Source organism: Osmerus mordax, chromosome 15 (assembly GCF_038355195.1).
Source record: "Osmerus mordax isolate fOsmMor3 chromosome 15, fOsmMor3.pri, whole genome shotgun sequence".
Taxonomy (NCBI): Eukaryota; Metazoa; Chordata; class Actinopteri; order Osmeriformes; family Osmeridae; genus Osmerus; species Osmerus mordax.
Genome location: NC_090064.1, coordinates 6,795,082 through 6,822,336, shown reverse-complemented (window position 1 = coordinate 6,822,336; position 27,255 = coordinate 6,795,082). Strand labels below are relative to the sequence as shown.

Genomic DNA, 27,255 nt, shown 5'->3' with positions numbered 1-27,255 from the left:
ATCATACTGGCCAATATCGAGTTCAATCCAGGTGTTGGAAAAAACGGTCATCTTTAGAAGGCAATTTAACTTCATACATCTCAGTGCAGGCTATTTATTTAAGTAGTTATCTAAAACTTGTTTTACCACGTTGCTGTTCAGAAAGTAGTGTGGCCCAGAGACAGTCCTAGCTCTGAGTTTGAATTCCTGTTGGAGGAAACAGAGACATGCTGGCTGATTTGGCATGCTGTGATTCACACTTGTCAAGGCTGTGGAGGGTGTAGTGAGTGGTCCTACTGTTGGGGGTGAGGGGGGGGGGTCCTACAGAGGAAGATGCAGGCTGGCCATCCTAGTAGAAGGATCAGGAGGTTCACAGTAGGATGTAGTAAAAGTAACTTAGTAGCCATAGTAATAGTAATCAAAGTAGTAATAGTAGTGGTATTGGAAAAGTAGTAGTAAATAATTGTAGTAAAAGTAGTAGTAATAATTGTAGTTGTAATCGTAGTAGTAATGGTAATAGTTGTAATAACTAGTTAAAGTAGTAGTAAAAATGGTTATAGATATTTAGTACAGGTAGTAGTTGTCTTCTCTTCTTTCTCTTCGGTTGCTGGCTGGTGAGGCGCAGGGTGTGTGCCTGACCATCTATCTGATTAGGTCATGACAGCAGGAGGTTACTGTTGAGAACAATTGAAAATATTGATGAAACACTGACCTAACAGCATTTGTTCCGAATTAGTACGAAATGAAGGGATAGCTGATGGAATATGCAGTGAGTAGCCATGACAACATCCCCCGTGACCCCCCCTCTCTATGAGACTGTTCTAAAGCCCCACAGCCCCAGTTAAACTGCCATGACAACATCCCCCGTGACCCCCCCTCTCTATGAGACTGTTCTAAAGCCCCACAGCCCCAGTTAAACTGCCCCTCGGAACATCTTCGACAGGAACCTTCAGCTGATCACACACTGTCCCTTCTGCGATTCTCATTTAGGCTTGTCACCACCGTGTCCAAGCTGGAAGACACAGTACATTCCCTGGCAGCTTTAACTCGCTTATCCTGCCGTTGTTGCGGTACAGTCGGAGGGTCAAACTGTAGGGTCACGTCTATTAAAGCGCCCTTGAGAGATGTTGCTGCAGTGCTGCCTTATTCAACATCGAGCCGAGTCAGTGCGTTATGGAATCCAAATGAATCTAGATCATTTGGCTTTTGAATATCCTTCTACGCTACGTCAGACACCTGTTGAGCATGTGGAAGTGGTTGACCTAGTTCCTTCATGATTGACGTGGCTGTCTGACAAGGTTTATACTGTCAGCTTGTGTGTCGAACGGCCATGTTTCTCTCGAGCTGTTTCTCGAGCCGGGGCCAGTTTATCAGGTCAAACAGCTGTGTGCTCGACAGGAGTGTAAATAGACTTGTGTTTCGATAGGCTGAGCAAACTTGGGCCAGGTACAATGTAAGCATGGGAGACATGTCATCATCTGAAAAAAAGATTGAAAGAAAAACTAAATTAGTTTAAACTATATTATTTTATAAGTATATTATCACTTGTTTAAATCGAAATATAGGTTTCCCAGTTGAGGGGGAAATGAATTCACCATGTAGCTTGTCATTAGTTGTGAATTCTCTTAGAAAGGATGTCTTGTTTGTTGCTACAACTTTTAGACCTAGCCTTAATTTTTTCCAGAGCTGTAATATCAATACATGGCCGTGTCCAGAAGACTGACATTATGTCCATATGTAGTATCAAATGAATGGCCGTGTCCAGATTAGTTTCGGATATAATATCAAATGAATTGCCTTGTCCAGAAGGCTGTCATTTTGTCCAGAAATTTTTCTGAATTTTAGGATTTATGGGCTGGAAATGGCATCACTTTGAAAATTGACAAATTGGGGCGTGACCTGTAGCGCCACCTATTGTCTCACATGGGCCATGTTTGGTGTGGTAGGATTAACTCCTGATGGAGTAATCCTAATCAAATAAAAGTATAAACGTTTGTTTTTGCATCACCTGTGTTGTGCCTTGGAGGGAAGGTTTGTGCTTTTTGAAGTCACCCTGCTTTACATCCAAAGAGGGTGGCAGCGCCTTTGAATTGGAAAATTAGCATGATGCTAACGTTGTTCACCTTCAAAGAGCGCAGTCTGAGACCTGCTGGCTTTGATGTTTTTGGAGGTACCGTATGATGGCAGTAATAGGGTGAGAGGGTTGGAGAAGAATACCTCGCTCTGTGAGCAAACTACAAATGAGGAAGCGAAGGGGTCATCAATAACATCATTAGCTGACATTCCTGCGTCTTCACTTTGGTCGGAGAAGAGAGCCTCTAGTGGAAACCGTCTGTTTAACGTTACACGTGTATGCTCTCGGCGGTTTAAAAAACGCCACAAAACGACGACATCACCACCGGCACTGTTGTACAGCCTCGCTAATGGGAATATGTGGACAGCCGTACGAGCAGCTTGTCAAATTAGACGCCTTTCCCCCCTCCCCCCCGGTGAAAACTAAAGCATGGCTCTGAGTTCCTTGGCTTGGCTGCTCAGCTGCTGGGCTTCCTCCAGGGCAGTGTTGGACCTTGTTGCTACATTTGTTTCGCTGCTGATAAATACGTGATTTAGAATTCTTGAGAGACGTATTCTTGCCAATAAGCCACAGTGCCGTGAGTCATATCCATGTAAATATGTCCAGAAGTTTAGAAAATAAGACACTGAATTATGTACTGAAACAAAACTGTAGGCCTAAACATTATTTCGATTGAATGTTGTTTAATAGATGAAGGATATATGTTAGAGAATTAATAATAACAATAATAATTGAGATTTGGTGTAATTTCTTGAAACCTGTTTTTCTAGTGAGTGGGTAGTCTATAACCCAGATTACAGAGGAATGCTTTAATTAAAGGAACTAGCAGTGCTGAAAACAAGCCTTTTTACATGGCTTATCCCCAAGGAACCAAACAGGTGCGATAAGTGATAAAGATATTCATGCCATTTTGCACTTTATTCTCCTCCCCAGTTCACAATAAAAATAGGAAGAATGTTTGCGGGCTAGGTTTGAAAGCTCTTTATGGCGGGTTCACACCTAAAAGTCCCTTTCCTAAATCAAATCAAGGGGAGGATGATACAGCGTTTCAACTTTCCAATTGGTCCGGTTTGCGTTCACAACGGCAAAACTAACGGATCGGTGTTAAAAAAAGTCATGTGATTAGAAATGTCGTTGAATGATTGGTCATACAGTCTGCTGGTAAATGGACAACAAACCCTGCACAACTTCTACCTGGAGATCGTAGGCCTGTTGGAGCACAGTCGGGTCATGTGATGTGGATATGGAGAGCACTCCAACAGGCGATAAGGGACCGAGAATACGAAGGTCTCGTGTAAAATGACTGAATACTGCTGGAAACCATCCTTACCTTGAATATTTGGAAAGCTTCTGTTTTCCCAGGTACCTTCTCTAACAGTTGCTGAATGTTTGCTTCTACCCGTAGGCCTCTGGCACTCATATTGATAGAAAATGGAGTCACTTAAACTGGGAAGCTTTTTTGAACCCATGAAATGCGACGCTTCCTCTGATCAGTTTGAATGGTGTTAACACCAGAAATGAACCGCTCCAGAGGGCGCTAGACAGCGGCCCGAGACCACCCTTTCAAGGACGGACCAGAGAGCGGCTGTTGGGTCCGAACCAGAGTTTTATTCCGGCATTCACCACCTCAAACAAACGGCATTAAGGGGTAAACGCTCCAGGGTTCGGTTCAACCGGACTAAAGGCTGGTGTGAAACTTAGACTTGCTTTCAACCTAACATCTTTGTTATTGGTAACTATTGTTAACTAGCAGAATCTCACAAAATAACGATTTCAGCATGAAAAGAAAGATGTGTTGTCGATGCAGTCTATTGCATGACAAAAAAACAAAAGTCTTACTGGTGCCTAACAGTTCACCAGTTCACCCTCCTGAACGGTTTCCACGGCAAAACAATCACTCATGAGGTATTAGGGTGTTGGTGAGTATTAACATAATGGTCCCACATAGACCCATATTAAACAGTCAATCATTCTGCTCCTTCATAAGAGAGTTATTCTGTAGAAAGGGAAGCTCTAAGAGAACACAAGGAGGTGAAGGAGACAGAAAGAGAGAAAAATGGAGCGATGAAAAACAGGAGGAAGGAGAGGAGAGATACTGTACACATGGAGTGAGAATAGCTATTCTGCTTAACATCGAATGCAGGATCTTAACCAGTTATCTACTCCAAGACATAGTACTGTATGGTAGAACAGGGGGATATTCTAAACGGTCTATTTGCGCATAAGAGGCCGTTTTTTAAAATCCACATTAAATGTTCACTAATTAGATCAAATGGGAATATTTGCACATGACCTTTTTAGAGTGTTTCAGTTAGATCGAGGTGCCTTACCATGCATGCATGCAAGGAGACAGCATGATTAAAACCTTGATGACCTCCCTTTATGGAGTGTGTGCGGTACGAGACAGAAAGAGAGAGTGTGTGTGTGTGTGTGTGTGTGTATGTTAGACCGCGAGGGAGGGAGATGGGACGGGCAGGTGACAGGGATTCACTGGAGGATAGTGCAGGGCCAACCCCAGGTCATTTGTGTTGCTATATCCCTACACGAAAACAATCTCTGTCTCTCTTCCTCGCCGACACACGCTCTCTCTCTCTCTATCTTTTTATGGCTGTCAATTCCTCTCTCCCTCTAACACACCGTCTGTCTTTATTTCTCTCTCTCTGTGTCTATCCGTCTCTCGCCCACAAAAACACTGCTGACACTTATGGACTGCCGATCACCCTGCCTTCATTTTATGCTCCATGAACTGTCATCACCGTCTCCCCATCGTCCCACTGTGAACACACCGTCAGCTAATGAACTTCTTCTTCTATCCCTCTCCCACTGTCCGTTTCTCCCTCTCTCCTCCCTCGCTCAACATCTGTCTCAAAGTTCCCTTTCTCTCTACCTCTCTGTACTGTATCTCTCTCTTCCTCGCTCTCTTTCTCAGCTATTTTCCCTCTCCCCCTTCCATACTTGTCCTCCATCTTCAGTAATTTGGCCCAAGTTCGACTTGTCACCTCACGGATTTCTCAGCAAAGTGAAAAATGACATTTCGGGTCGGGGACTTCAAGGATGGTCAAGTTAATGAATGGCCACCAGATGGGCCTTATTAGGGTAATGCGCTCCCCTCTTTCCATCCCTCGCCCTCTCCTGGGAGAGCGGCTATGTTCTTTGGCAGAAAATGGTGTGTGTGTGTGTGTGCCAGCCACGTTCTAAATGTGTGTGTGTGGGGGGGGGGGGGTACTCCTGTGCCTCTGCATGTAACTGTGTGTGTGAGAGAGCTAGAGGAGCGAGAGAGAGGGGAATAGAAAGGAGAGGAAAAGACTGAGATGGAGGAAAACGAGAGAGAGAGTTAACTCCGGAAACAACCACGTTGAATCAGTTGAACCGGAGCAGATGACAAAACGCCGCGCACGCACTTTCATCCGCCGGCTCGGTTTGATGAGGTGAACTGTCCAGCACAGACGCTCCCCTGACCCCTCCTCTCCACCCTGGGCTTGACCCCCTGTCTGCCTGTCTGAAAGAGCCCTGCTTGACGACTCAACTTGCCTCTCCTCAAGTCTTCCACAGAAGACACAACAGGCCCACGGCCCCAAGAGAGCAGGGATAGAAGGTTCTTTTCCCCCCATGAATCCGACAGGTTCTTATAATTGCCTCATTTATAATCTGTGGCAATCTAGATGAGTTATTGCTGAAGATACACTAGGATACCACGAAGACCTTCGTTAAACTCCAGAATTATGTTAAACATAATCATTAATTGAGCCTAATTTATTGGATCGTCACGGTGCGTCTCTGTAGTGCCTTTGAGGGTTTGTCCTCGGTGAGGATGTTATCTTGAGGTGAGGATGTTATCTTGAGGTGAGGATGTTATCTTGAGGTGAGGATGTTATCTTGAGGTGAGGATGTTATCCTGAGGTTAACATGTTATCCTGAGGTGAGGTTGTTATTCTAAGTGAGCCTGTTATCCTGAGGTTAGGATGTTATCTTGAGGTGAGGATGTTATCTTGAGGTGAGGATGTTATCCTGAGGTTAAAATGTTATCCTGAGGTGAGGTTGTTATTCTAAGTGAGCCTGTTATCCTGAGGTGAAGATGTTATCCTGAGGTGAGGATGTTATTCTGAGATTGAGGGAACAAGGATACAACGTTTTTGGTCAACATAGGACCTAAACAGTGTTCAGCCAATCAGACATTCTTCTGATCCTTCAGGTCATCTTTCCAGCGTTTTCCAATCCTTCAGAGAAACCCACATGCCTGGTTCTGGATTGATATAATCCAGCCTTGAACATGATTAGATCTACACAGGAATTTAAACCAATAGGATCAATGTTAGATCAAACCATCCCATCAAACCATTGTTTTTCAATGGATGTTAGTCATTTTTACAAGAGTACACTTCAGATATCAGAGCAAGAGATGGCAGAAACACAGTATTTTCGATAAGAAAGGGTTCTTATTTTCATCAAACAGTCAAATTCATGCCCAGACACAGGAAGTAGGGAAGTGCATTACACATTTTAAACAAACAGAGACCTCAGGAAGCCCTTGCTTTGAGAAGCTGCAATTGACTGATTCGCGGTTGGCCGTGCTGGTGTGGACTGTAGCATTTGGGGAGAGGGGTGGTGGGCCGGGGTGGCAGTGATGGTGGAGCGGGTGTGGGGGATGGGGGACGGGGGGGGGACCAGAAGAGCTGACACCGCCACATCGGCCAAGATGACTAATGGAGCTGGAATACATGTGGAGGCACTGGAGGGGACATGAGAGGATGCAGGCTCTCGGTCGCGGCTCGGGGAGGAGAAGGAGGGAGGAAGTGGAACAGAAGGAACGAGACAGAGAGAGAAACAGGGTTAGCGTAGGGTGAAGAGGAAGAGGGGAGAGAGAGGGAGAGGGGAGAGAGAGGGGAGAGACATGTAGAGGGGAGGGGAGAGAGAGAGAAATGGGGGAGGGAGGGAAGGAGGGAAGGATTTAAATGGGTGATGAGGAGAGGAAGAGAAGAAAGAAAAGGGAAAGAGGGAGGGAGGGAGCACTCAAACACTAGCACCTTGAAATAGAATCCATGTGTTTTTTAAGTCCATCCTGTTGTATCTACCATGCATAGGGTAACATTTAACCCTGTACGGTCACATACTATCCTGTCAGCATGTGGATATCCTTGAAATGACCCCTGGAATGACCTCTGTATCTGCAGATCGGAAAAAAGATCTGATTGGCACAAGACAATATCTCTTATCATAGATCATCACTCCATCTTCATTTGACCAATCACATTTCTGGACATTTCAATGCATTTGTGGGCACACACAAACAGTCCATACACACACACAAACACATTGGCAAAGCATCACGCAAACAGTCTGCATCAATAAATCATTGGCCGTTACTGTTTGCATTCAGCACCCAGAATGAAACTGTTATCTGGTGTTTAACCATGCACCGCTGAGGGAACACGTTTCACAGCCCGGAACATTCTGTTGCACACACAAACAAGTCCACATGTGGAAGTCCTCACACCAGAAGACCAGGCGCCTAAGCCTGCCAGCTAGGCTAACACAGGGGCTTGCGTGATGCCAACCCATTTGGTCACATTTGGTCTGTGTTTGGACATGTGGCCGTGTATGAGACAACCTCCAGCTAGCCAAGTCAGTTGGAGGTTGTTGGTTGTCATCGCTAAGGTTCAGGGCTTTTTCACGAACTCAAAAGGTTACTCCCTACAGCTCTCAGTCACTCTTTTGCTATTTTTCTCTTTATTTTTCTCTTTTCTTCTCTCTCTCTCTCTCTCTCTCTCTCTCTCTCTCTCTCTCTCTCTCTCTCGCTCTCACTCTTTATCTGTCTATCTTTCTCGCTGTCTGTCTCTATTTCTTTCTCTCACACACACACACAGGTGTCTGAGGCGAGAGTGTGTGTGTGCCCCCCGCTGTCTCTCCCGCCAAGCTCTCGAGAATCAGCAGAGAGATACAGCAGCTCGTGTTCCTGTACACCGTTGGCGCTCTCTTATCTTATCAGGGTTCAAGTGGTCCGCTAGATGAGTGTGTGTGTGTGAGAGTCTGTCTGGGTGTGTGTGTGGGCGGGGGGGGGGGGGGTCTCTGTGTGTGTGTGTGTGTGTGAGTCTGTCTGGGTGTGTGTGTGGGCGGGGGGGGGGTCTGTGTGTGTGTGTGTGTGTGTGTGTGAGTGTGTTTGTCAGGATGATCCACTCCCCAGTGGCAGGCAGCGCGATGATTCTATCTGCCAGCGCGGTGTGTGTACCTGTGTTTAAAGAGCTGGGGGAGAGATATCTGTGTGTGTGGTGTACAAAACAGAGATTGTGTGTACAATAAGAAGTTATGCGAGTGCATTCAAGCGAGCGCATGGATGTGCCCGCTTACTTAGCCTGCCTTCAACCAGCCTCTCGCTATCAGCCGGTAGAAATCTCAGAAAAACTGGAAAAGCCGCAAGAGAAGTAAAGTAGTCACCGCTCCTGCTGTCAGCTCAGCCGCCCCCAGACCAGGAAGTGTCTCATGTTGAAGCTGTTGGTAGTGCTGGTGGTGTTGGTAGTGCTGGTAGTGCTGGTTGTGCTGGTAGTGCTGGTGGTGTTGGTAGTGCTGGTGCTGCTGGTAGTGCTGGTAGTGCTGGTAGTGCTGGTAGTGCTGGTGCTGCTGGTAGTGCTGGTAGTGCTGGTAGTGCTGGTAGTGCTGGTGGTGTTGGTAGTGCTGGTGCTGCTGGTAGTGCTGGTAGTGTTGGTAGTGCTGGTAGTGCTGGTGCTGCTGGTAGTGCTGGTAGTGCTGGTAGTGCTGGTGCTGCTGGTAGTGCTGGTAGTGCTGGTAGTACTGGTGCTGCTGGTAGTGCTGGTAGTGTTGGTAGTGCTGGTAGTGCTGGTAGTGCTGGTGCTGCTGGTAGTGCTGGTAGTGTTGGTAGTGCTGGTAGTGCTGGTAGTGTTTGTAGTGCTGGTAGTGCTGGTAGTGCTGGTAGTGTTGGTAGTGCTGGTAGTGCTGGTGCTGCTGGTAGTGCTGGTAGTGCTGGTAGTGCTGGTGGTGTTGGTAGTGCTGGTAGTGCTGGTGGTGTTGGTAGTGCTGGTGCTGCTGGTAGTGCTGGTAGTGCTGGTGGTGCTGGTGGTGTTGGTAGTGCTGGTAGTGCTGGTAGTGCTGGTGGTGTTGGTAGTGCTGGTGCTGCTGGTAGTGCTGGTAGTGCTGGTAGTGCTGGTGGTGTTGGTAGTGCTGGTGCTGCTGGTAGTGCTGGTAGTGTTGGTAGTGCTGGTAGTGCTGGTGCTGCTGGTAGTGCTGGTAGTGCTGGTAGTGCTGGTAGTGCTGGTGGTGTTGGTAGTGCTGGTGCTGCTGGTAGTGCTGGTAGTGCTGGTAGTGCTGGTAGTGCTGGTGGTGTTGGTAGTGCTGGTGCTGCTGGTAGTGCTGGTAGTGTTGGTAGTGCTGGTAGTGCTGGTGCTGCTGGTAGTGCTGGTAGTGCTGGTAGTGCTGGTAGTGCTGGTGCTGCTGGTAGTGCTGGTAGTACTGGTGCTGCTGGTAGTGCTGGTAGTGTTGGTAGTGCTGGTAGTGCTGGTAGTGCTGGTGCTGCTGGTAGTGCTGGTAGTGTTGGTAGTGCTGGTAGTGTTGGTAGTGCTGGTAGTGCTGGTGCTGCTGGTAGTGCTGGTAGTGCTGGTAGTGTTGGTAGTGCTGGTGGTGTTGGTAGTGCTGGTAGTGCTGGTGGTGTTGGTACTGCTGGTGCTGCTGGTAGTGTTGGTAGTGTTGGTAGTGCTGGTGGTGCTGGTGGTGTTGGTAGTGCTGGTAGTGCTGGTGCTGCTGGTAGTGTTGGTAGTGTTGGTAGTGCTGCTGGTAGTGTTGGTAGTGTTGGTAGTGCTGGTAGTGTTGGTAGTGTTGGTAGTGCTGGTAGTGCTGGTGGTGTTGGTGGTGCTGGTAGTGTTGGTAGTGTTGGTGGCGTTGGTGGTGCTGGTAGTGTTGGTGGTGCTGGTAGTGTTGGTGGTGTTGGTAGTGCTGGTGGTGTTGGTGGTGCTGGTGGTGTTGGTAGTGTTGGTAGTGCTGGTGGTGCTGGTAGTGCTGGTAGTGCTGGTGGTGTTGGTAGTGCTGGTGCTGCTGGTAGTGTTGGTAGTGTTGGTAGTGCTGGTAGTGCTGGTGGTGTTGGTAGTGCTGGTAGTGTTGGTGCTGCTGGTAGTGTTGGTAGTGCTGCTGGTAGTGTTGGTAGTGTTGGTAGTGCTGGTAGTGTTGGTAGTGTTGGTAGTGCTGGTAGTGCTGGTGGTGTTGGTGGTGCTGGTAGTGTTGGTAGTGTTGGTAGCGTTGGTGGTGCTGGTAGTGTTGGTGGTGCTGGTAGTGTTGGTGGTGTTGGTAGTGCTGGTGGTGTTGGTGGTGCTGGTGGTGTTGGTAGTGCTGGTGCTGCTGGTAGTGTTGGTAGTGTTGGTAGCGTTGGTGGTGCTGGTAGTGTTGGTGGTGCTGGTAGTGTTGGTGGTGCTGGTAGTGTTGGTAGTGTTGGTAGTGCTGGTGGTGTTGGTAGTGCTGGTAGTGTTGGTAGTGTTGGTAGTGCTGGTAGTGCTGGTGGTGCTGGTAGTGCTGGTAGTGTTGGTAGTGCTGGTAGTGCTGCTAATGCTGGTAGTGTTGGTAGTGCTGGTAGTGCTGGTGGTGTTGGTAGTGCTGGTAGTGTTGGTAGTGTTGGTAGTGCTGGTAGTGCTGGTAGTGTTGCTGCCTGGCTGCTTGTCATGGAGATGGCACGCATGTGTTCCAGAGAGTTCTCTGTGTTTATGCAGTGCTGCGTGTCTCTGGGAAAACAGCAATACAGCAGTGAGTGCTACTTGATATTTACACACACATCCTCCTCCTCACGCATGGCAGCTCCCTTATGGCCTGCCAGACAGCTATAAACAGAAGGAGAGAGACAGGGAGGGAGAGAGAGAGAGAGGAGATGGGAGACAGGGAGATGGAGAGTATAGAGGAAGAAAGGGGGAGAGATAGAGAGAGGAAGAGATAAAGAGGAAGAAATAGAGATAAAGAAGAGGGGAAGAGAGGAGAAAGAGGGAGAGAGGAGAGAGCTGGGGACGAGGTGAGAGTCATGGGGAACAAAGAAGAAGAGCACGGTGGACGACAAAGAAAACAGGAAGTAACAAATGGAGAAGGATGGAGAGAGAGATAATGAGAGAGAAAGAGAGAGATAGAGGGGGAAGAAAAGCTTGGATAAAGGGGGAGGGAGAGGTATAGAAAATGATTAGACCGATGGATTTAATGACGGGATTGTCTAAAGATTAGAGGAGATGATTGAAGGAAACAATGAGCGGGAGTGGGAGGGAAGTAGAGGGAGGGAGAGAGGAGTAAGGAAAGGATGAAAGGGAGAGAGATGTCTGCACAGACGGTTATATCTGTGTCTAATATAAACACAATCAGCTCTTAGTCTTACAATAGTCTCAGAGGCCTTACATACTATCACCCACAACTCATCATCATCATCACCTCCTTCTCCTCACTGCCAATATGAACATATCTAATCATCATCATCCTATTATATTATTATTTTTTCCGGCTGCATTTTCATCAAACTGCAACTCAATCTGATCCTGTAATGATCTTCCATTCCCTACCCCCGCCCCCCCTCCCCATCACCACCCCAGAACCCCCCGCCTGGCAGTGCCCCTGTCCCAAGCAGCGCGTCTATTTCATCAGTACAACAGACCCCCCCCCCCCCCCCCCCCCCCCCACGGCCTGCCACGCTGGGTGTGTGACCCTGTGCAGTCAGGACCTTCCTCCTCCCTGCGCCGGACCGAGCCACATCGGTGAGTCTCTCAGCCGCCATCTGTCCCGCTGGTGGCCCTGGTGCTGCTGGGGGGTGGGGGCTGGTGTCAGCTGCCAGGGCACCACTGCCCGTGGGCATGGGGAGCAGGGGAGTCCCGCCTCTCTCCACATCCCTGGTGGTGGCAAAGCAGGCCAGGGCTGGCAGAGGTTGGCAGACTGACCTCCCCGTGTGGGTGTGTGTGTGTGTGTGTGAGACAGCCTTCGTCTCATCTTGGTTCCCTCACGTCTAGCTAGGCAGGAGCAGATGGCCCATGAAACTGCCATTCGCACATCCGCACACCAACACACACTAACAAACCTGAACACACAGATGTGTAAACACACACACAGACATTTAAAGCGCGCACAGATGCTATGCATACTTGTGTGATGAATGTGGCATTCAAACTAAATAAACACACACAATTATAAAGCAGGAACTTCCTACTGGAGGAGGGTGTGGAGGTAATTGTTCCCAGTCACAAAGATACCTCCTTCACACATTATGATTAAGCCCATATTCTCATCTGTAAGCAAACACCCTCACCCTTACCAACAACAAAACATCCTCACTGCTCTCCTCCTCTCTCTCTCTCTCTCTCTCTCTCTCTCTCTCTCTCTCTCTCTCTCTCTCTCTCCTGTGTCTCCACTCCCACTGAGACTGTCCATTCAGCACATTTGCATCTGCACCAATTACACAATTAGGCCTTTTACGAAACAAGCCTCTCCGGTCGCTCTCATGACTGTAAAATCTTTTGAGGAGAGAGAGCGAGCTCTCTCAACGAAACCCCGCAGCTTGCTTTGGCCACGATCAAAAGAGCAGCTCATGAGACCGACGGCAGCTCAGGAAATCTGCAAAACTGGCGTGGGGGAAGAAGAAGAAGAAAGAAGAAAAACAACACGGACCCTCGAATCGGAATAAAGAGGCAATATATTTTTTTTTTATTGTGTGCTATTTACATATTGAACAGTATGATACAGCAACAGGAGGAGGATTGTAATGGCCAGGAGGAGAACAGAGCGATCTCCTCGCTTCCTGTGTGACGTCTTTGGCTTTCTCCAGGAGGGCCACGTCCACGCGTCGGGACACACACCTCGGATCATCTCCAGATACACGCAGACGCAACACGGGCCTGGCTGGGACTGGACTAGGATAGTCGTGGACTAGGACCGGGACTATGGCCGGGAGTGGACTGGGATAGTAGTGGAGTCAGTGTGGCAAACAGAGATGGGGCGCTGCAGCAGAGCCATCTGACGTCTGGATCGGGAGAGGATGCGGGGTCAGATGCGCTTGTCAGAGCAATCTGTAATCCCCCCCATGGTCTAATGACAGCAAGGTACTCTCAGGGGGAGAGAAAACAGCGGATGAAGGAGAGGAGAGAGGGGAAGGAGGAGGGGGTAGGGAGAGACGTTGGGACAAAGGGAGAGGGGAGGGAGGAAGGGAGAGAGGAAGGGGGGAGGGAGGGAGTGAGAGAGAGAGAGAGAGAGAGAGAGAGGGAGGGAGGGAGGAGGGAGGGGGGGAGGGAGTGAGGGAGGGAGGGAGTGAGGGAGGGAGGGGAGTGAAACGTACAGAGAGATGAATGTGCCGGGTCTGCGAGGTGAGGAGATGCTTTCTTGATTAGATCACCGATACCCTTGAGACTTCTTCTGGATCTCCGCTCCTGAAATCCAGGAACACACACAGGAGCAGCAGGCCGGGAGCAGTAAATCACCCTCCGCCAGGCTTCGCCCCCCAGAGGAGAGGGAGACGGGGAGCGGGGTTATCAGGGCCGACAGAGAGAGCTGAGCGCACGACTGGATTAACACCTCCCACAACCAGATAATCTGCTCGGTGGCTCTGATAATTATCAGCGTTCAAAAAAAGTAGGTTTTCCTCACGGCCAGGACTGCAGGTGACGACAGGAGTATGAATCAGTGACTGAGATGCAGGGAGGCAATGTTTTTTCGGGGGGGGAGGGGCACACACGTCGGACGAGGTCGTTCGTCATGAGAGTGTGAATAGGGGGCTGTGGTCTCCTGGGTCGATCTGTAGGTAGCTACCGCTACATCGCAGGGACAGACGGGTAAACGACTAAGGTACGGAATCAACCCTGACCCAGGCCCATTATCCGATGATGTCATGGATCTACCGGAGACGAGGAAGAGAGGGGGCAGATGTGTTCATGCTGCTGCCATCTAGTGTCCAATACGGTGTACTGCACGTCCCATTTGACCGTTTTTTAAGAGACTCCAATGCGGTTCGGTCATCACAGCACATTTCACCAGCATCATCCCAAATATAAAAAATATATTTTATAGAATGTAGATATTGTACACGTTTCACCAGATGAAGACATAATCCATATGATCTGCACAAAATGTCACAAATAACAAATACATTGATACTTTCGAGCTTTCTCTCTCAGGCTTTCTGTAAGAACAATACACGTCATCATGGATTTAAATAAAACAGTTCGGATGAGTACGTGACAAGAACGTTTCATTGAAATCATCCTACTCGAGTTCTTTCAATTTTTTTCTCTCCTAAGGCAAACAGAGATTCTGTATTTCATAAACAGATTCACAACATCTTTGACACAATAACCAGCTGCATCGAAACACAAGTCAATGGAAAACCGTGGGAGGGGATGTGGGGGTGTGAGAAATGTTGAACCCTTTCACAACACTGGACTGCTCCACAACACAACCTTCAATACAATACAGACATCATAGTTTGTCAACATGTTGGACTGTTACAACTGACCACAGGACAGTTTTCGGAGAAACTGACATAGAATGTGCCGGCGTGTGTGTGTGTGTCTGTGTATAGACCCATTTGCACCACTTGCAGAACAACATGTGCGTGTGTGCCTGTGTGCGCGCGCGAGTGGGTAAGAGGAGGGAAAATAACACCTTATTCACACTCTCAAAGGTTGCCCCGCTGCCAGTCTGTCTCTCGGAGTCATTAAGGAGAACACTAGAGATATTCAGCCTCCACACACACACACACAATCGATCTGACTGTGTATTAGTAGAGTCCTTGTTTCATAATGTGCCAAGGGGTGCAAACGACACTAGATAGGACGGAGGGTGGAGGATGGGGCGTGGAGGGGGGGGGGGGGGGGGGGTGTCGCCTGGGCGGGCGGGGGGACAGTGTGGCCCATCAGTGGGCTGACTGGAACACAAAAGCTGCACTCTTCCAGTCATTATTCTCTCTGATGTGGGTGAACCTCCTTTCTGTACTGGAGGAGGGAGGCACCGGAACATCTGCTGAAGGTGAGGAGGGAGGGAGGTAGAGAGGTAGAGATGGAGGGAGGTAGAGAGGTAGGGAGGGAGGGAGGATGCAGGAAGGGAAGGATGCAGGGAGACAAAGAGGGAGGGAGGGAGGGAGGGAGGGAGGGAAGGAAGGAGGGCTGGAGGAGGGGGGGGGGGGAAGAGAAGACACTGGCGAGAAAGCAAACCCCTCGTGCAGAGAGACGACGACGGGAGAGCAGCCGAAAGGAGGGGCGACAACGGGAGAGAAAAAGAGGTAGAGAAAGGAGAGACGAGAAAGGAGAGACGGCGCGAGGAGCGCGGGGCTCCGTGCCGGGAGCCGGAGGGAACACAGGCGCCGTGTTTACCCGCCTGTCAGACGCTCCCCTCGCCAGGGCTCTGCTCCTCTGCTCGTTTGTGAGACGAGAGGCGGAGAGGAGCTTTCCCCTGCTCCGCCTCGTCAAGACGACGGGAAAAAGCCCAATCAGACCCACACACAGTGACAGGCCGGCCAGGTACAGAGTACAGGGGGGGGGGGGGGGGTGGAGGGGAGGGGAGGGGAGGGGGGGGGGTAAGACAACACAGCTAACAGCAAAGACCACACAGCCACGAGAGGTGGGAGATAAAAGATGTGGGGGTGGGGGTATATCAACGATGACATACCACAGACCTTCCCTCCACTCTTGTGTGTGTGAGAGTGTGTGTGTGTAGGGTAGTGATTTTAATCCTGAAGGTGAACAGGATGTTTTATGTGACAGCGTTCACAGATCCCACCTGTGTGTGTGTGTGTATGCGCGCGTGTCCGAATGGGGGGCATCGACTCATCAATAACCAGCCAGGTACGTGGAACAGACACACAGACTAGGTCGACACACACCAAATCCTGCGGGAAGGGGGGGGGGGGGGAACCCTCCTCCTCCCTCCTCCTCATCCCTCTCTCCCCCTCCCTCCTCTCTTCCGAGACGGCCTGAGCGGTCCGGGGCCCGGGGGACGGATGGATGGACGGACGGATGAATGGAGGGGTAGCGTTTGAATGTTTCCCAGCGAAGGAGCAGCGACGGCTGGCAGAGAGAGTAGGGGGGGTGGGGTGGTGGTGCTGGGATGGAGGGAGGGAGAGAGGGGTCGTTTCTGGCGCGAGGGCCCTCCTCCTGCTGACAGGCAAGCTGCTGGTCGGTGAAAGCGTCGGGGCAGACGTGCGGGGCGGGCGCGGCTAAGCAGGGAGTCGCCGGCCAATCAGAGCGGAGGCCCTGCGCCGGCGGGCACGGCCCTCCCCCCACGAAAGGCTTCTGGGAGGGCAGAGAGAGGCTAGCTGGAGGCTTCGGCGCGAGCGGAGCAGAACGGCTCGATGGGTCCCGACTCGTCGAGACCAGAAAACACTCCCCGGTCTGTCTTTCCTACTGTCGTTCTCACACTCGCTCTCCCCTCTCTCCTCACTCATCTCCTTCCTCCACGTACGTAGAAGGGAACCACCCGACCTGAGGAGAGGAGAAGGAACAGAGTGAACGACGAGAGACTGTAGAGAGATAGTGTGTGTGTGTTCAGTGTGTTCAGTGTGTGTTCAGTGTGTGTGTGTTCAGTGTGTGTGTGTGTGTGTGTTCAGTGTGTGTGTGTGTGTGTGAGTCTTGTTACACATGCTTGCATCAGGTGGGCACAGCAGGCTTCCTGGAGCAAGGTCGGACTGGACGCCGAACCCAAAACATCTCTGTAGGATCCCCCCCTTCACCATGACAACCACATCTGCAGGAGACTCACTCCTCTGGCTTCAAACCCCGTGGCCCTCCGTCCTTGCTTTAAAGAGGGAAAATGCTTCTGCCACTTGACTAGCTTGTAGCTCCTAGCACACGCTACTAGCTACTAGCTCCAATCAGACGAGGGCTCTCCCTCCCTCTACACAATGTGCAGATATGATTGGACGGTGTGGCTGATTGAAAGCCGAGAGGGCCACTCACCCTGCCGTTGACCTCGCCCCTCCACCAGCCGTTGGCTCCCGACCTGGTGTAGATCTTCACCACGTCTCCCTCCTGGAGGGACAGCTCCCTCGTGTCCCGGGAGCTGAAGTCATAGCGGGCTATCGCCACGCCCATCACCTTGGGAGTAAACACTGGAGGAGAGAGAGAGAGGGAGAGAGAGAGAGAGAGAGGGGGGGGGGGAGATAGAGAGAGGGAGAGAGAGAGAGAGAGAGAGAGAGAGAGAGAGAGGAGATAGAGAGAGGGAGAGAGAAAGAGGGAGAGGAGAGAGAGGGGTTGAGAGAAAGGAGAGAGATATAGGAAAGAGAGAGGGGAGAGAAAGGGAGAGAGAAGAGAGAAGAGGAAGTAGAGGAGGAGAGAGAGAAAGAGATAAATAAGTATTCATAAATAGGCCAAATATAATTAAAAAAAACTCTCTGACAATAGAAAAACAGAGCAACACACAATTAAACACAAACACACACACAACCCACACAGACACCGTGAGAGAGGGGGAAGGAGGTTAGCTACCCTCATGTTCACCTCCGCCAAACAGGGTCACCCCCCCCCCCCCCCTCACACACACCAACCCTAACACACCCCGTTTCAATAACTGATCTGAGCGAAAGCTCTGGCACATCCAGCCCAAATGACGTGCCTGTTAGGATTACGGCTTACCAAGTGTCAACAGCGTAATCCCCACTCCTATGACTGGATTAATTAGACATCAGATCAGGTGAGGGGGAGAACACCGCCTCAGGATCGCTCTGCTCTGGTGCCGTGTCATATCTGATGCCTACCTCTCTGTTTACGCTTCAGTGGGGATGTCTGTTGACTGCCTACAGAGATCTTTTATTGTTTATTATTTCTCTCTTTTCGAGGAGTTAAAGCATATTTTTGGAGGGCGCTCCGGTCTGCACCAAAATACACACACGCATGCATAGACACAGATGAGACCCACACACACACACACACCCGACAGATACACACACGTGCATGCATCGACGCGAAACCAGCACACAGAGGTACACGTACACACACACACACACATGCGTTGACATACACCCCACACCAGAGATACACACACACACACACACACAGATGTAGAAAGATGGGCGGTGACATGAGAGGCTGCAGGAGAGACAAGCAGAGATCAGACCGGGAAGCGGATGGAACGAGGGGGGGGGGGCTCGGCATGCTGAGCAGCGTCTGAAAATGAAAGAGGGGAAAGGAGGAGGAGGAAAGAAGCGATACCTGTACCTGACCAGAAGGGAGCGGAGGAGGGGGGCACAAAACTGTAGCCGGCGGGAGATACAATTGAGAGACCGCAGAGAACAGGGGCTGGGGGGGGGGGGGGGGGGGTGAGAGAGGGGGGGAGGGCGAGATAGAGAGATAGAGAGAGAGAGAGAGAGAGAGAGAGGGAGAGAGGGGTGAGAGCGAGAGAGAGAGAGAGAGAGAGAGAGGGGTGAGACAGGGAGAGCAAAAAGGGGAAAAAGCATGTTTGTTTTCTTCAATCCAAACTCAAAACGTCCAACTGGCAAAATAAACTGATAGCAGCTGCAGCTTGATAGGAAAACAGGACACAGGCAGAAGGGAGAAAGAAGCTGGCATGTGTGTGTGTGTGTGCCTGTTTGTGTGTCTGGGTGTGTGTGTATCTATGTGTGCGTGTCTGTTTGTATTTATGCATGCGTCTGCATGTGTCGGGGGGGGCGTCCGTGTCTTAGTGTGTGTCTGTGTCTCTCAGTGTGTGTGTGTGTGCGTGTGCGTTAAATCCCCATGCACCTGGGAGTCCGCTGGGACGACCCGCTCTACCTACTGGCTGTGGAGGTAGAGCCACACACACACACATACCCGCACACAACCCACCACACTCACAGCTGCTACAATAAGACCCCGTGAGTCAAACGCAGGCTGACAGCCACTTGAAGTGCCAGTTGCCAGCAGTCTTGTGTTCTGTGTCGGTGTTTACCGCCGGGCGTGTCTGCATTGTGTCTTGATCTGGCAGGTTGGGGAAAGTTCGCCTCACTGTTTGCATTCCCAATATTGTTCAGCTGCATGTGCTGAAGCCATGTTTCACTAAGGGGAATTACGCGCTGTGTTACATTCACATCTGTACACACACACACACACACGCATAGGCCGACTCTCCTGAGACACGCACACACACACACGCACATGCATAGGCCGACTCTCCTGAGACACACACGCACACACACACGCATAGGCCGACTCTCCTGAGACACACACGCACACACGCATAGGCCGACTCTCCTGAGACACACACGCACACACGCATAGGCCGACTCTCCTGAGACACACACACACGCACACACACACGCATAGGCCGACTCTCCTGAGACACACACACACGCACACACACACGCATAGGCCGACTCTCCTGAGACACACACGCACACACGCATAGGCCGACTCTCCTGAGACACACACACACACACACACCCTCCCTTTCGGTTCCTTGACTCCACCGAAACACTGTTGGAACCCCGCACCTCTGATCCTTGATGTCCCGCTGTGCTTTCTACGGCCACTATTTCTACGTCGCTTCGGACATCAGCATCTGCTGAATGAATGACAGGTCAACTATTGTGTACGAAGCGACGAAATAGAGTGGCCCGATGAATACGAACTGGTTGATGATTCTTAAGAGATTCTGGATTCTTTTCGTGGCGGACCCAGTGTATGTGGAGTCCATACTGTCACTGTTTTCTCTACAGATCATCCGAGGGCAGCGAGAAATGCCATTGGCTGCCCTCGTATTCCTCGGGTCCCTGGATGCCCTGCTACAGTACAGCACGAGGGCTACTGATCAGGAGATGGCGTTTCAGCCAAGAGCGCGTGACAGACAACCCAACAAGCAGAGCAGGATTCTACCAGACAGAAGGATAAACAAACCCGAAATGCCCACAAACTTCCTTCCCGTTCTTCACTCTCTCTCTACTCTCTCTCTCTATCTCTCTCTCTCGCTCCATTTCCTGTTTCCTTCCGTCTCTTCCTCCTTTCTGTTTGTTTGTGTATTTGGGTAAACAGGGAGACGGGGTTTTGACTGACAGGTCTCTCTACTTTAGCAATCCGCCCGCGTTCTTCACTTGCAACGCGACCTTCAGCTGACTGGGAGGCGGCTGTCTTGTGCCGTTCGCCCGGTGACATACGGAACAGAATCTAACGGAATCTCATTTCGAAGCTGGCTGCGATGCCGTCGTAAACTGGAGGCGCCCACCGGGCCGGGTCCCACGACGACGCTCGAGTTCATTAATTACCGCGACGACAGTGTCGACCAATCGCTGGTGACATCGGGCGTCACCGGCGGCACTCTGCCGCGGCTCGTCGGCGCGGCTGAGCCTGGAGACGCCTCACGCTGTTTCAACATTCTCAGAACCTTCCGGAAACACCAGGCAATCAGGAGTACCACTGGGATCAGTCATGTACCATCACACAATCACACTGTAGGAGAGCAGAGGAGAGAAAAGGAGAGGAGAGGGGAGGAGAGGGGAGGAAAGAGGAGGAGTAAAGAGAAGAGGACAGAAGAGGAGAGGACAGGAAAGAGGAGAGGAGAAAGGAGGAGAGGAGGTGAACCTACTGCTCCCTCCGGGACGGTTGGTGCGCAGCGTGGCAGTGTTCTCAGGGTCTCTGTAGGGGAACTGCAGGGTTGTGTCCAGACTCCTGAAACCTTCCCTCAGGGAGTGGTGCTTGTAATACTCTATCAGCTCCTGGACACACACACACACATTTACAAACACACTCTTGGTCAGCCAAGTAGCTATACAGAGAATTGCTGTAATACTGGAACAACAGAAGTTTTAATTGGCATTCAGTGTAGCTCACGCAAAGAAAACTAGTGTAGCGACAAAGGCTTTCATAAAACAAAAGTCCAACGTTGACAACTAAGAACAAAAATATGCATTTATATGTATATGAAAGACCAAGCCTGGTACTGTAAATCATCCCTAATCAAAACTATTTTTAACCCAAGGCTAATTCTGCAGTTGGGATTTGACACCATATGCCAGTAACGACACAGCGTGATTGGCTGTGAGGTGCGCTGAGGCGGAACAGGAAGCGGACTCACCAGGAGGCTTCTGAACCTCTTGTTCTCAGCGATGTGGAAGCAGCCATCTTTGGCCAGGATCTTGATGTGCTTCACGTCGTTGTTGAACCTGAGGACCAGACGCTTGGTTAAGTGGCTTAGCAGACTGGTCTCTGTGGCGGCAGCTGCTCACAGAGCGGACGAGGGGAGCAGCGTTTCGAAGCTCAACGCGACGGGTCGGTTCCCGAACGCCGTCCGGTCACTCTCCGGTCACAGCATCCTCAGGCGGACAGCGTGGAGTCATTACTGCCCTGTCACAACACCCTCCCCACCACCCCCAGCTACGCATCCTAATCCCTGTCATAACGCGCCCTGGCCCCTCGTGGAACTACAACCCCCAGACAGGCCAGTTGATAATTCCCAGTGTTAGGGCTTGATATGGACAGACAGGGGCTTCTGGGATTTGGAGTTCAACACCATCTGGGTGTGGAGGGTGATGATACATTTGTAGTGGCTCATTTCAAACACTTGAAATAGAGAATGTATTATCCTGTGTGTGTGTGTGTGTGTGTGTGTGTGTGTGTGTGTGGAGGGGGGGGTTTAAACTGATCGGAGTGTAACTGGCATGGCATTGTGAAGGAGATTAAGAGGTGGCCGGGGTATTTTAAATGTTCTCATAGCTTCAACTACTCAAGTGTTTCTTCCCCCGGATGTGTGATCTCCTTCTCTCTCTCCTCCTCTCTCCCCTAGCCCCCCTCTCCTTCTCCTTCCTCTTCCTTTCTCCTTGTCTCTCTCTCTCCTCTCTCTCTCCTCCTTTCTCCTCCTCCCTCCCCTCGCCCCCCTCTCCTTCTCCTTCCTCTCCCTTTCTCCTTGTCTCTCTCTCCTCTCTCTCTCCCTCTCCTTCTCGCTCACTCCTTCTGGAGTGTCGCAACCCCGACCTGGCTGGGAGCAGCTGCCTCTGATTGGCCTGCCCTAACGTGTCTGTAAACTCAGGGATCCTTCTGGAGTGAGAGCACACAGCCAGCCCTGATAAGGGCAGGGAATGCTCCTGAGCGCAGCGTGTCAAGAGGAGGGGCGCTTGTTTGGCGGTGGGCCTGGCGCAGCTTTTCGAGCACGGTGTTGTTGCACTCCTGGGTTGGGTCACATCTGGGCGGGATCTTATCGTCAGGAACGCCACGATCGTAAAAATGTGCTTGTGTGTTTGAGTTTTTTTTATGTGTTTTTTTTTCACGGATAAACAAACGCGCTTGTGCCGACACGAACACACACAGCTATGCGCTCACTACACACAGAATAACAAACCCCCATGCTATAATGGTACAACTGGGATAGAGCAGTTGACTGTAGATCAAAAGACCGCTGGTTCGAATCCTCCCTGTACATAGCGTCGGATGAAACTTCAACACACACACACACACAGACGTACTTGATGCTGATGGCGTACTCGGTGAACTCTCGGCTGCGATGGCGGACCAGGAAGGTGCTGTTCCCTCGGTTGATTAGTTCCGCCTCTGCCTGGAGCCTCTCCATCGACCCGGCGAACCTGAAACATATCAGACACGTTATGTTACATATATACACACACACAGCTATATACACACACATGGTTATATACACACACGCGGTTATATACACACACGCGGTTATATACACACACACACGGTTATATACACACATGGTTATATACACACATGGTTATATACACACACGCTGCTATATACACACACGCGGTTATATACACACACACGGCTATATACACACACATGGTTATATACACACATGGTTATATACACACACACGGTTATATACACACATGGTTATATACACACATGGTTATATACACACATGGTTATATACACACATGGTTATACATACACATGGTTATATACACACACACGGTTATATACACACATGTTATGTACACACATGGTTATATACACACACGGTTAAATACACACACACACACACACATCAGTTCTACACACACAGTTACAAACACCGTTACAAACACAACAGTTATATACATCAGTGTTACACCCACCAATTACACACACACCATTGAGACAGAAATTACACGCACACACACACACGTTCCAATACAAATCTGTAGCAGCAATATGTTGGCTAGTATGGCAGCTGAGATAGTGTCGCTGTGGAACAGCCGAAGGGAAGCCCGATTGCTCGTGTGGGTCTGTCGTGTTCTGGAGTCCTGCTGTGGCACAGCACAACAGCTTTCCTCCCAGACGGAGAACACCAGCAGACCAACAGGAAGCTGACAGTTCGAGAGACTTAACCTCAGAGGAAAAGCGACCCCATCTGACGTGGGGAGCTAGCTGACTTTCGACCAAAACGGTTGTTATTTGAGGCAGAATTCAAGGAACATACCATGTTTGTGTGGAGTAATCCACAGGTTTTGGCACCTGGAGAGGAGAGATCAAACAGAAACTCAGATGAGCGGCCCTCTCAGACCAGAGTCCAAACTGAACCTCGTGTCTGCGGCAGCTCGATACATCCTTTCCTCGGGGCAAACGTTGGCTTCTTCTATTTCTCTACGCTGTATGTGGAGCCGACCCCCTGGTGTGCTAAAACGCTCTCGTCTCCACCGGGTGCTTAGGTCATGTCCTGGTTATCTTTACCTAGATGATGTCTCCCAGGAACCTTTACCCCCTCCCCCACACACACACACACACACACACACACAAAAGGGAAAACAGCAGTCTCAACCATCCTCAAGTTTCTCCCTCCCTACGTAGATGTGTACCTGAGCCCTCCTGGAGGAGAGGAAGAGGAGGAGGAGGAGAAAAAAGGAGGAGGAATAGGAGGAGAAAGAAGATAGGAGGGGGAGGGGAAAGCAGTGGAGAAGGAGGAGGAGGAGAAAAAATAGGAATAGGAGGAAGAAGATAGGAGGGGGAAGCAGTGGAGGAGGAGGAGGTGGAGGAGGAGGAGGAGAAGGAGGTTGAGGAGGAGGAGGAGAAGGAGGTGAAGGAGGAGGAGGAGGAGGTGGAGGAGGAGGAGAAGGAGGTGGAGGAGGTGGAGGTGGAGGAGGTGGAGGAGGTGGAGGAGGTGGAGGAGGAGGAGAAGGAGGTGGAGGTGGAGGAGGAGGTGGAGGAGGTGGAGGAGGACGAGGTGGAGGCTTACACACGGACAGGGCTTGACGGCGTCACTGGGAAAGAAGCCGACCTCCTTCGTCGTCAGGATCCTGCCCTGGAACCACCACAGAGATAATTGCGTTACGTTCGGCTGGCCGACTGCGTCTCCATAATTCAAGAACAATTAGCTCTCAACGCAGAGCAGTACAAATTTACAGCCCCGGTTAATTATTGTTGAGATAATCACAGCCAAGAGGGCTGTTCCATTCCCTAATGATAATAACTCTACAGAGCTCACGACTAGACTTAACCCTCTATATGGACCACAGTGAGACCAGAGCACTTCCATGGTCGTCTTTGACTCTGGAGGGGTAATATTATTATAACAAGCTGTTATAATAATATATATCGCCAACGGGGTACTGCATGGTATGACGAGACCAACATTGTGTCAATTATAAAAAGCAGTTTAGTCGTAATAAAACATTGTGCGTTAAAATGACGTTGTTTCATTGCAATACATACAGGTCTTGAGGATTTGTGATTGTATTTGACTGGTATTACAGTCGCGCGTTCACGGGTAAACAAGCAGAAATTGCTCGTTCTTTGCGTGGAACGCCCATGTCGCCGGTCCTTCTGACAGCGTCGGGTCATTCTCAACAGTCTGTCATACGTACATAATGCCATTTTATTAGTGTTGCTGGAACGCGCTCCATATCTCTGGGTTTAATAGGCCGATGATAATGACAGGGAACCGTGACTCTGCTACAGCACACACAGATGGAAGCCACATGCGGAAATCTAACAAGGTTGATCACTTATATTTGTCTGGGAAGCCGCAACTGGAATCATGTCCTGTTGGTCACCACGGTGATGGATATCAATTGTTCCGCTGTTCTGTTTACACCGGCAACAGTTCAGGGAGGGGGCGAACCTAATAGATATGGGTAGTAGAGTGCCCGATGCAATTAACACATCAATTAATACGCACGCATGCTGTATTAAACGGGGGGTTGGTGGATAGATGTAAATTAGCATGCTTGTGCTGTGCCCTGCCTCGAGGTGCCAGGGACCTGTCGCCAGGACACAAAAGGCTGTCAAGTCACACCAAATGTCTTTGACTCCCTGAGGGTCTAGGTCTGAACTCTCGCCTGACCAAACACACGCACACACACGCCTGCCAACAGGCGCAGCCACACATACGCGGCCGCTGGCACTGCACACACGCACACAGCGGCCAAAAAGTGCGCACACACACACACACACACGGCGGCCAACACACGGCCAAACACACACAGACAGGCATGCCGGAGGGAGAGGGAGGGAGAAAAGGCAGAACAGACCTCAAAAGGAAGGAGGATAGATGGAGGAATAGATCAATGAAAGACCGAGGGAGGGAGAGAGCGAGAGAAATAGAGATGCAGGGGGGAAAACAGAGAGAGAAACAGGAAGAGGCTGTGCAAGGGAGGAATAGGGAGCTGGACGGTAATGAAAGAGAAGGGGATTGAAAGAGAGAGCGAGTGGGAGGGAGGGAATGAGGGGGAGAGATAGAGAGATGAAAAGAGAGAGAGAGACAGAGGGAGGGAGTGGAAAGCTAGTCTCTTAGTCAGGCCAAGCAGCACAGACAGCCCGGCTGTTGATGTCTCCAACCAAAGTCAATAAACAGAGGGCAGGAGGGTGTCACACACACACACATGGCTCATACACACACACACGCAGCACACACACACGGCTCATACACACACACGGCTCATACGCACACACACACACGGCTCATACACACACACACAGCACACACACACACACCTAACCTCCCCACTTCCCCAGTGTGCTTCTCCTGATCTGGTGTTGTTCTTGCAGGCTAGGCTGTAGCATGAGTCGACAGAACGAGCGTATGGCTACATGACATTGTGTGCGTGTGTTTCGGTGTGTGTTCCTGTGTGTGTGTGTGTGCGAGCTTTGACCTCGGCGAATGTCCCGTCGACACGAAAAAGGCTCACTCCGACACTCGCAGCGTATATCAACACCTCACTAAGCGCGGATGAGTCATCTCCCAGTGAGCCGTCACGCTCGTCGGCGCGTGACCAGGGGGGGGCGGCGAGGGTGGCGAGGACAACGAACGAGTACGAACGCACCGGGCTGGATGACGACACGGCGGTAAACATCCTAGTCACGGCTGGAGAAAAACAGGTTAGATGAACCACAGGCCGGGATGGAGGGAGGGCTAGGCGGATGGAGGGATGGAGAGACAGGAGGATGGAGGGGCCGAGGGAGGGGAGGATGGAGAGACAGAAGGGATGGTGGTGAGCCGGAGAGAGAGAGGAATGGAGAGCTAGAGAGACAGGGTGATGTGTTTCTCCCCACCTGCCACCAGGAACAGTGAAGGTCCGCGCAGAGCAGCTCGATGATGTCACCGGTCTGGATGTTGAGGGGCGGGCCCCCGGTAGGACTGGGAACGCCAAAGTAGCTCCTGGTCACCAACATCCTAGGTAGGCCTGTCAGGGGCCACACACACACAGGGTCATGGTGGGTGAGAGAGAGAGAGAGAGAGAGAGAGAGAGAGAGAGAGAGAGGACCGAGATCCTCACACACTGAGCTGCGTAATAATAAGACAAACCCCAATATTTACTGTTGAATCTCCAGATGTGTGTGTGTGTGTGAGAGAGAGAGTGTGTATGTGTGTGTGTGAGAGGGTGTGTGTTTGTGTTTGTGGGAGGAGAGTTCTGAAGGACGTGCACTCCATTCTGAAAGGTTCTCCTCACTAACCTAAAATATTAATGATCCCATTATGGTGAGTAATGACAGGGGATGTCCACACACACACACACACACACCCACACACACACACACACACCACAGCCATCAGTTCAAACTGTCACATGGCGTTATTACATTTCCACAACATGGCTGACCTGCAAGGCTATCAGGGCAGGACAGTAATCACTGTCCCTTTATCAGAGCCCTCGATAAGATACCGTCTTGTCTGTTCAGCCTCTGGTGAACACACCAGTTTCCTCATTGCCCCAAATACGACTTCTCTTCAACGAGTCCTTCCTTTTCAATAACTCCATCCCTTCCTTCCAGCTTTCACATCACCCGGTATCCATATTATAAGAGCATGTGATAGTTAATGAATAGCCAGGTGGATTGAGACTCTCTGTCTGTGAGATA

The 27,255-nt window shown here is 50.5% G+C and overlaps 1 protein-coding gene across 1 annotated transcript in view; it reads right to left on the bottom strand.

Annotated features, from left to right (window-relative positions):
* Positions 1-16,113: 16,113 nt before the first annotated feature.
* Positions 16,114-27,255, bottom strand: part of LOC136957971 (guanine nucleotide exchange factor VAV3-like) — a 30,134-nt gene continuing 18,992 nt past the window's right edge. Inside the window, exons 4-12 of the mRNA XM_067252188.1 lie at positions 26,449-26,579; positions 24,134-24,199; positions 23,381-23,415; positions 22,422-22,538; positions 21,038-21,125; positions 20,549-20,678; positions 18,211-18,291; positions 16,954-17,105; positions 16,114-16,479 (exon numbers count right to left, since the gene is read on the bottom strand). Of these exons, the coding sequence (XP_067108289.1) occupies positions 16,435-16,479; positions 16,954-17,105; positions 18,211-18,291; positions 20,549-20,678; positions 21,038-21,125; positions 22,422-22,538; positions 23,381-23,415; positions 24,134-24,199; positions 26,449-26,579 (845 nt within the window). The 3' untranslated portion in view covers positions 16,114-16,434. The remainder of the gene's footprint in view (positions 16,480-16,953; positions 17,106-18,210; positions 18,292-20,548; positions 20,679-21,037; positions 21,126-22,421; positions 22,539-23,380; positions 23,416-24,133; positions 24,200-26,448; positions 26,580-27,255) is intronic.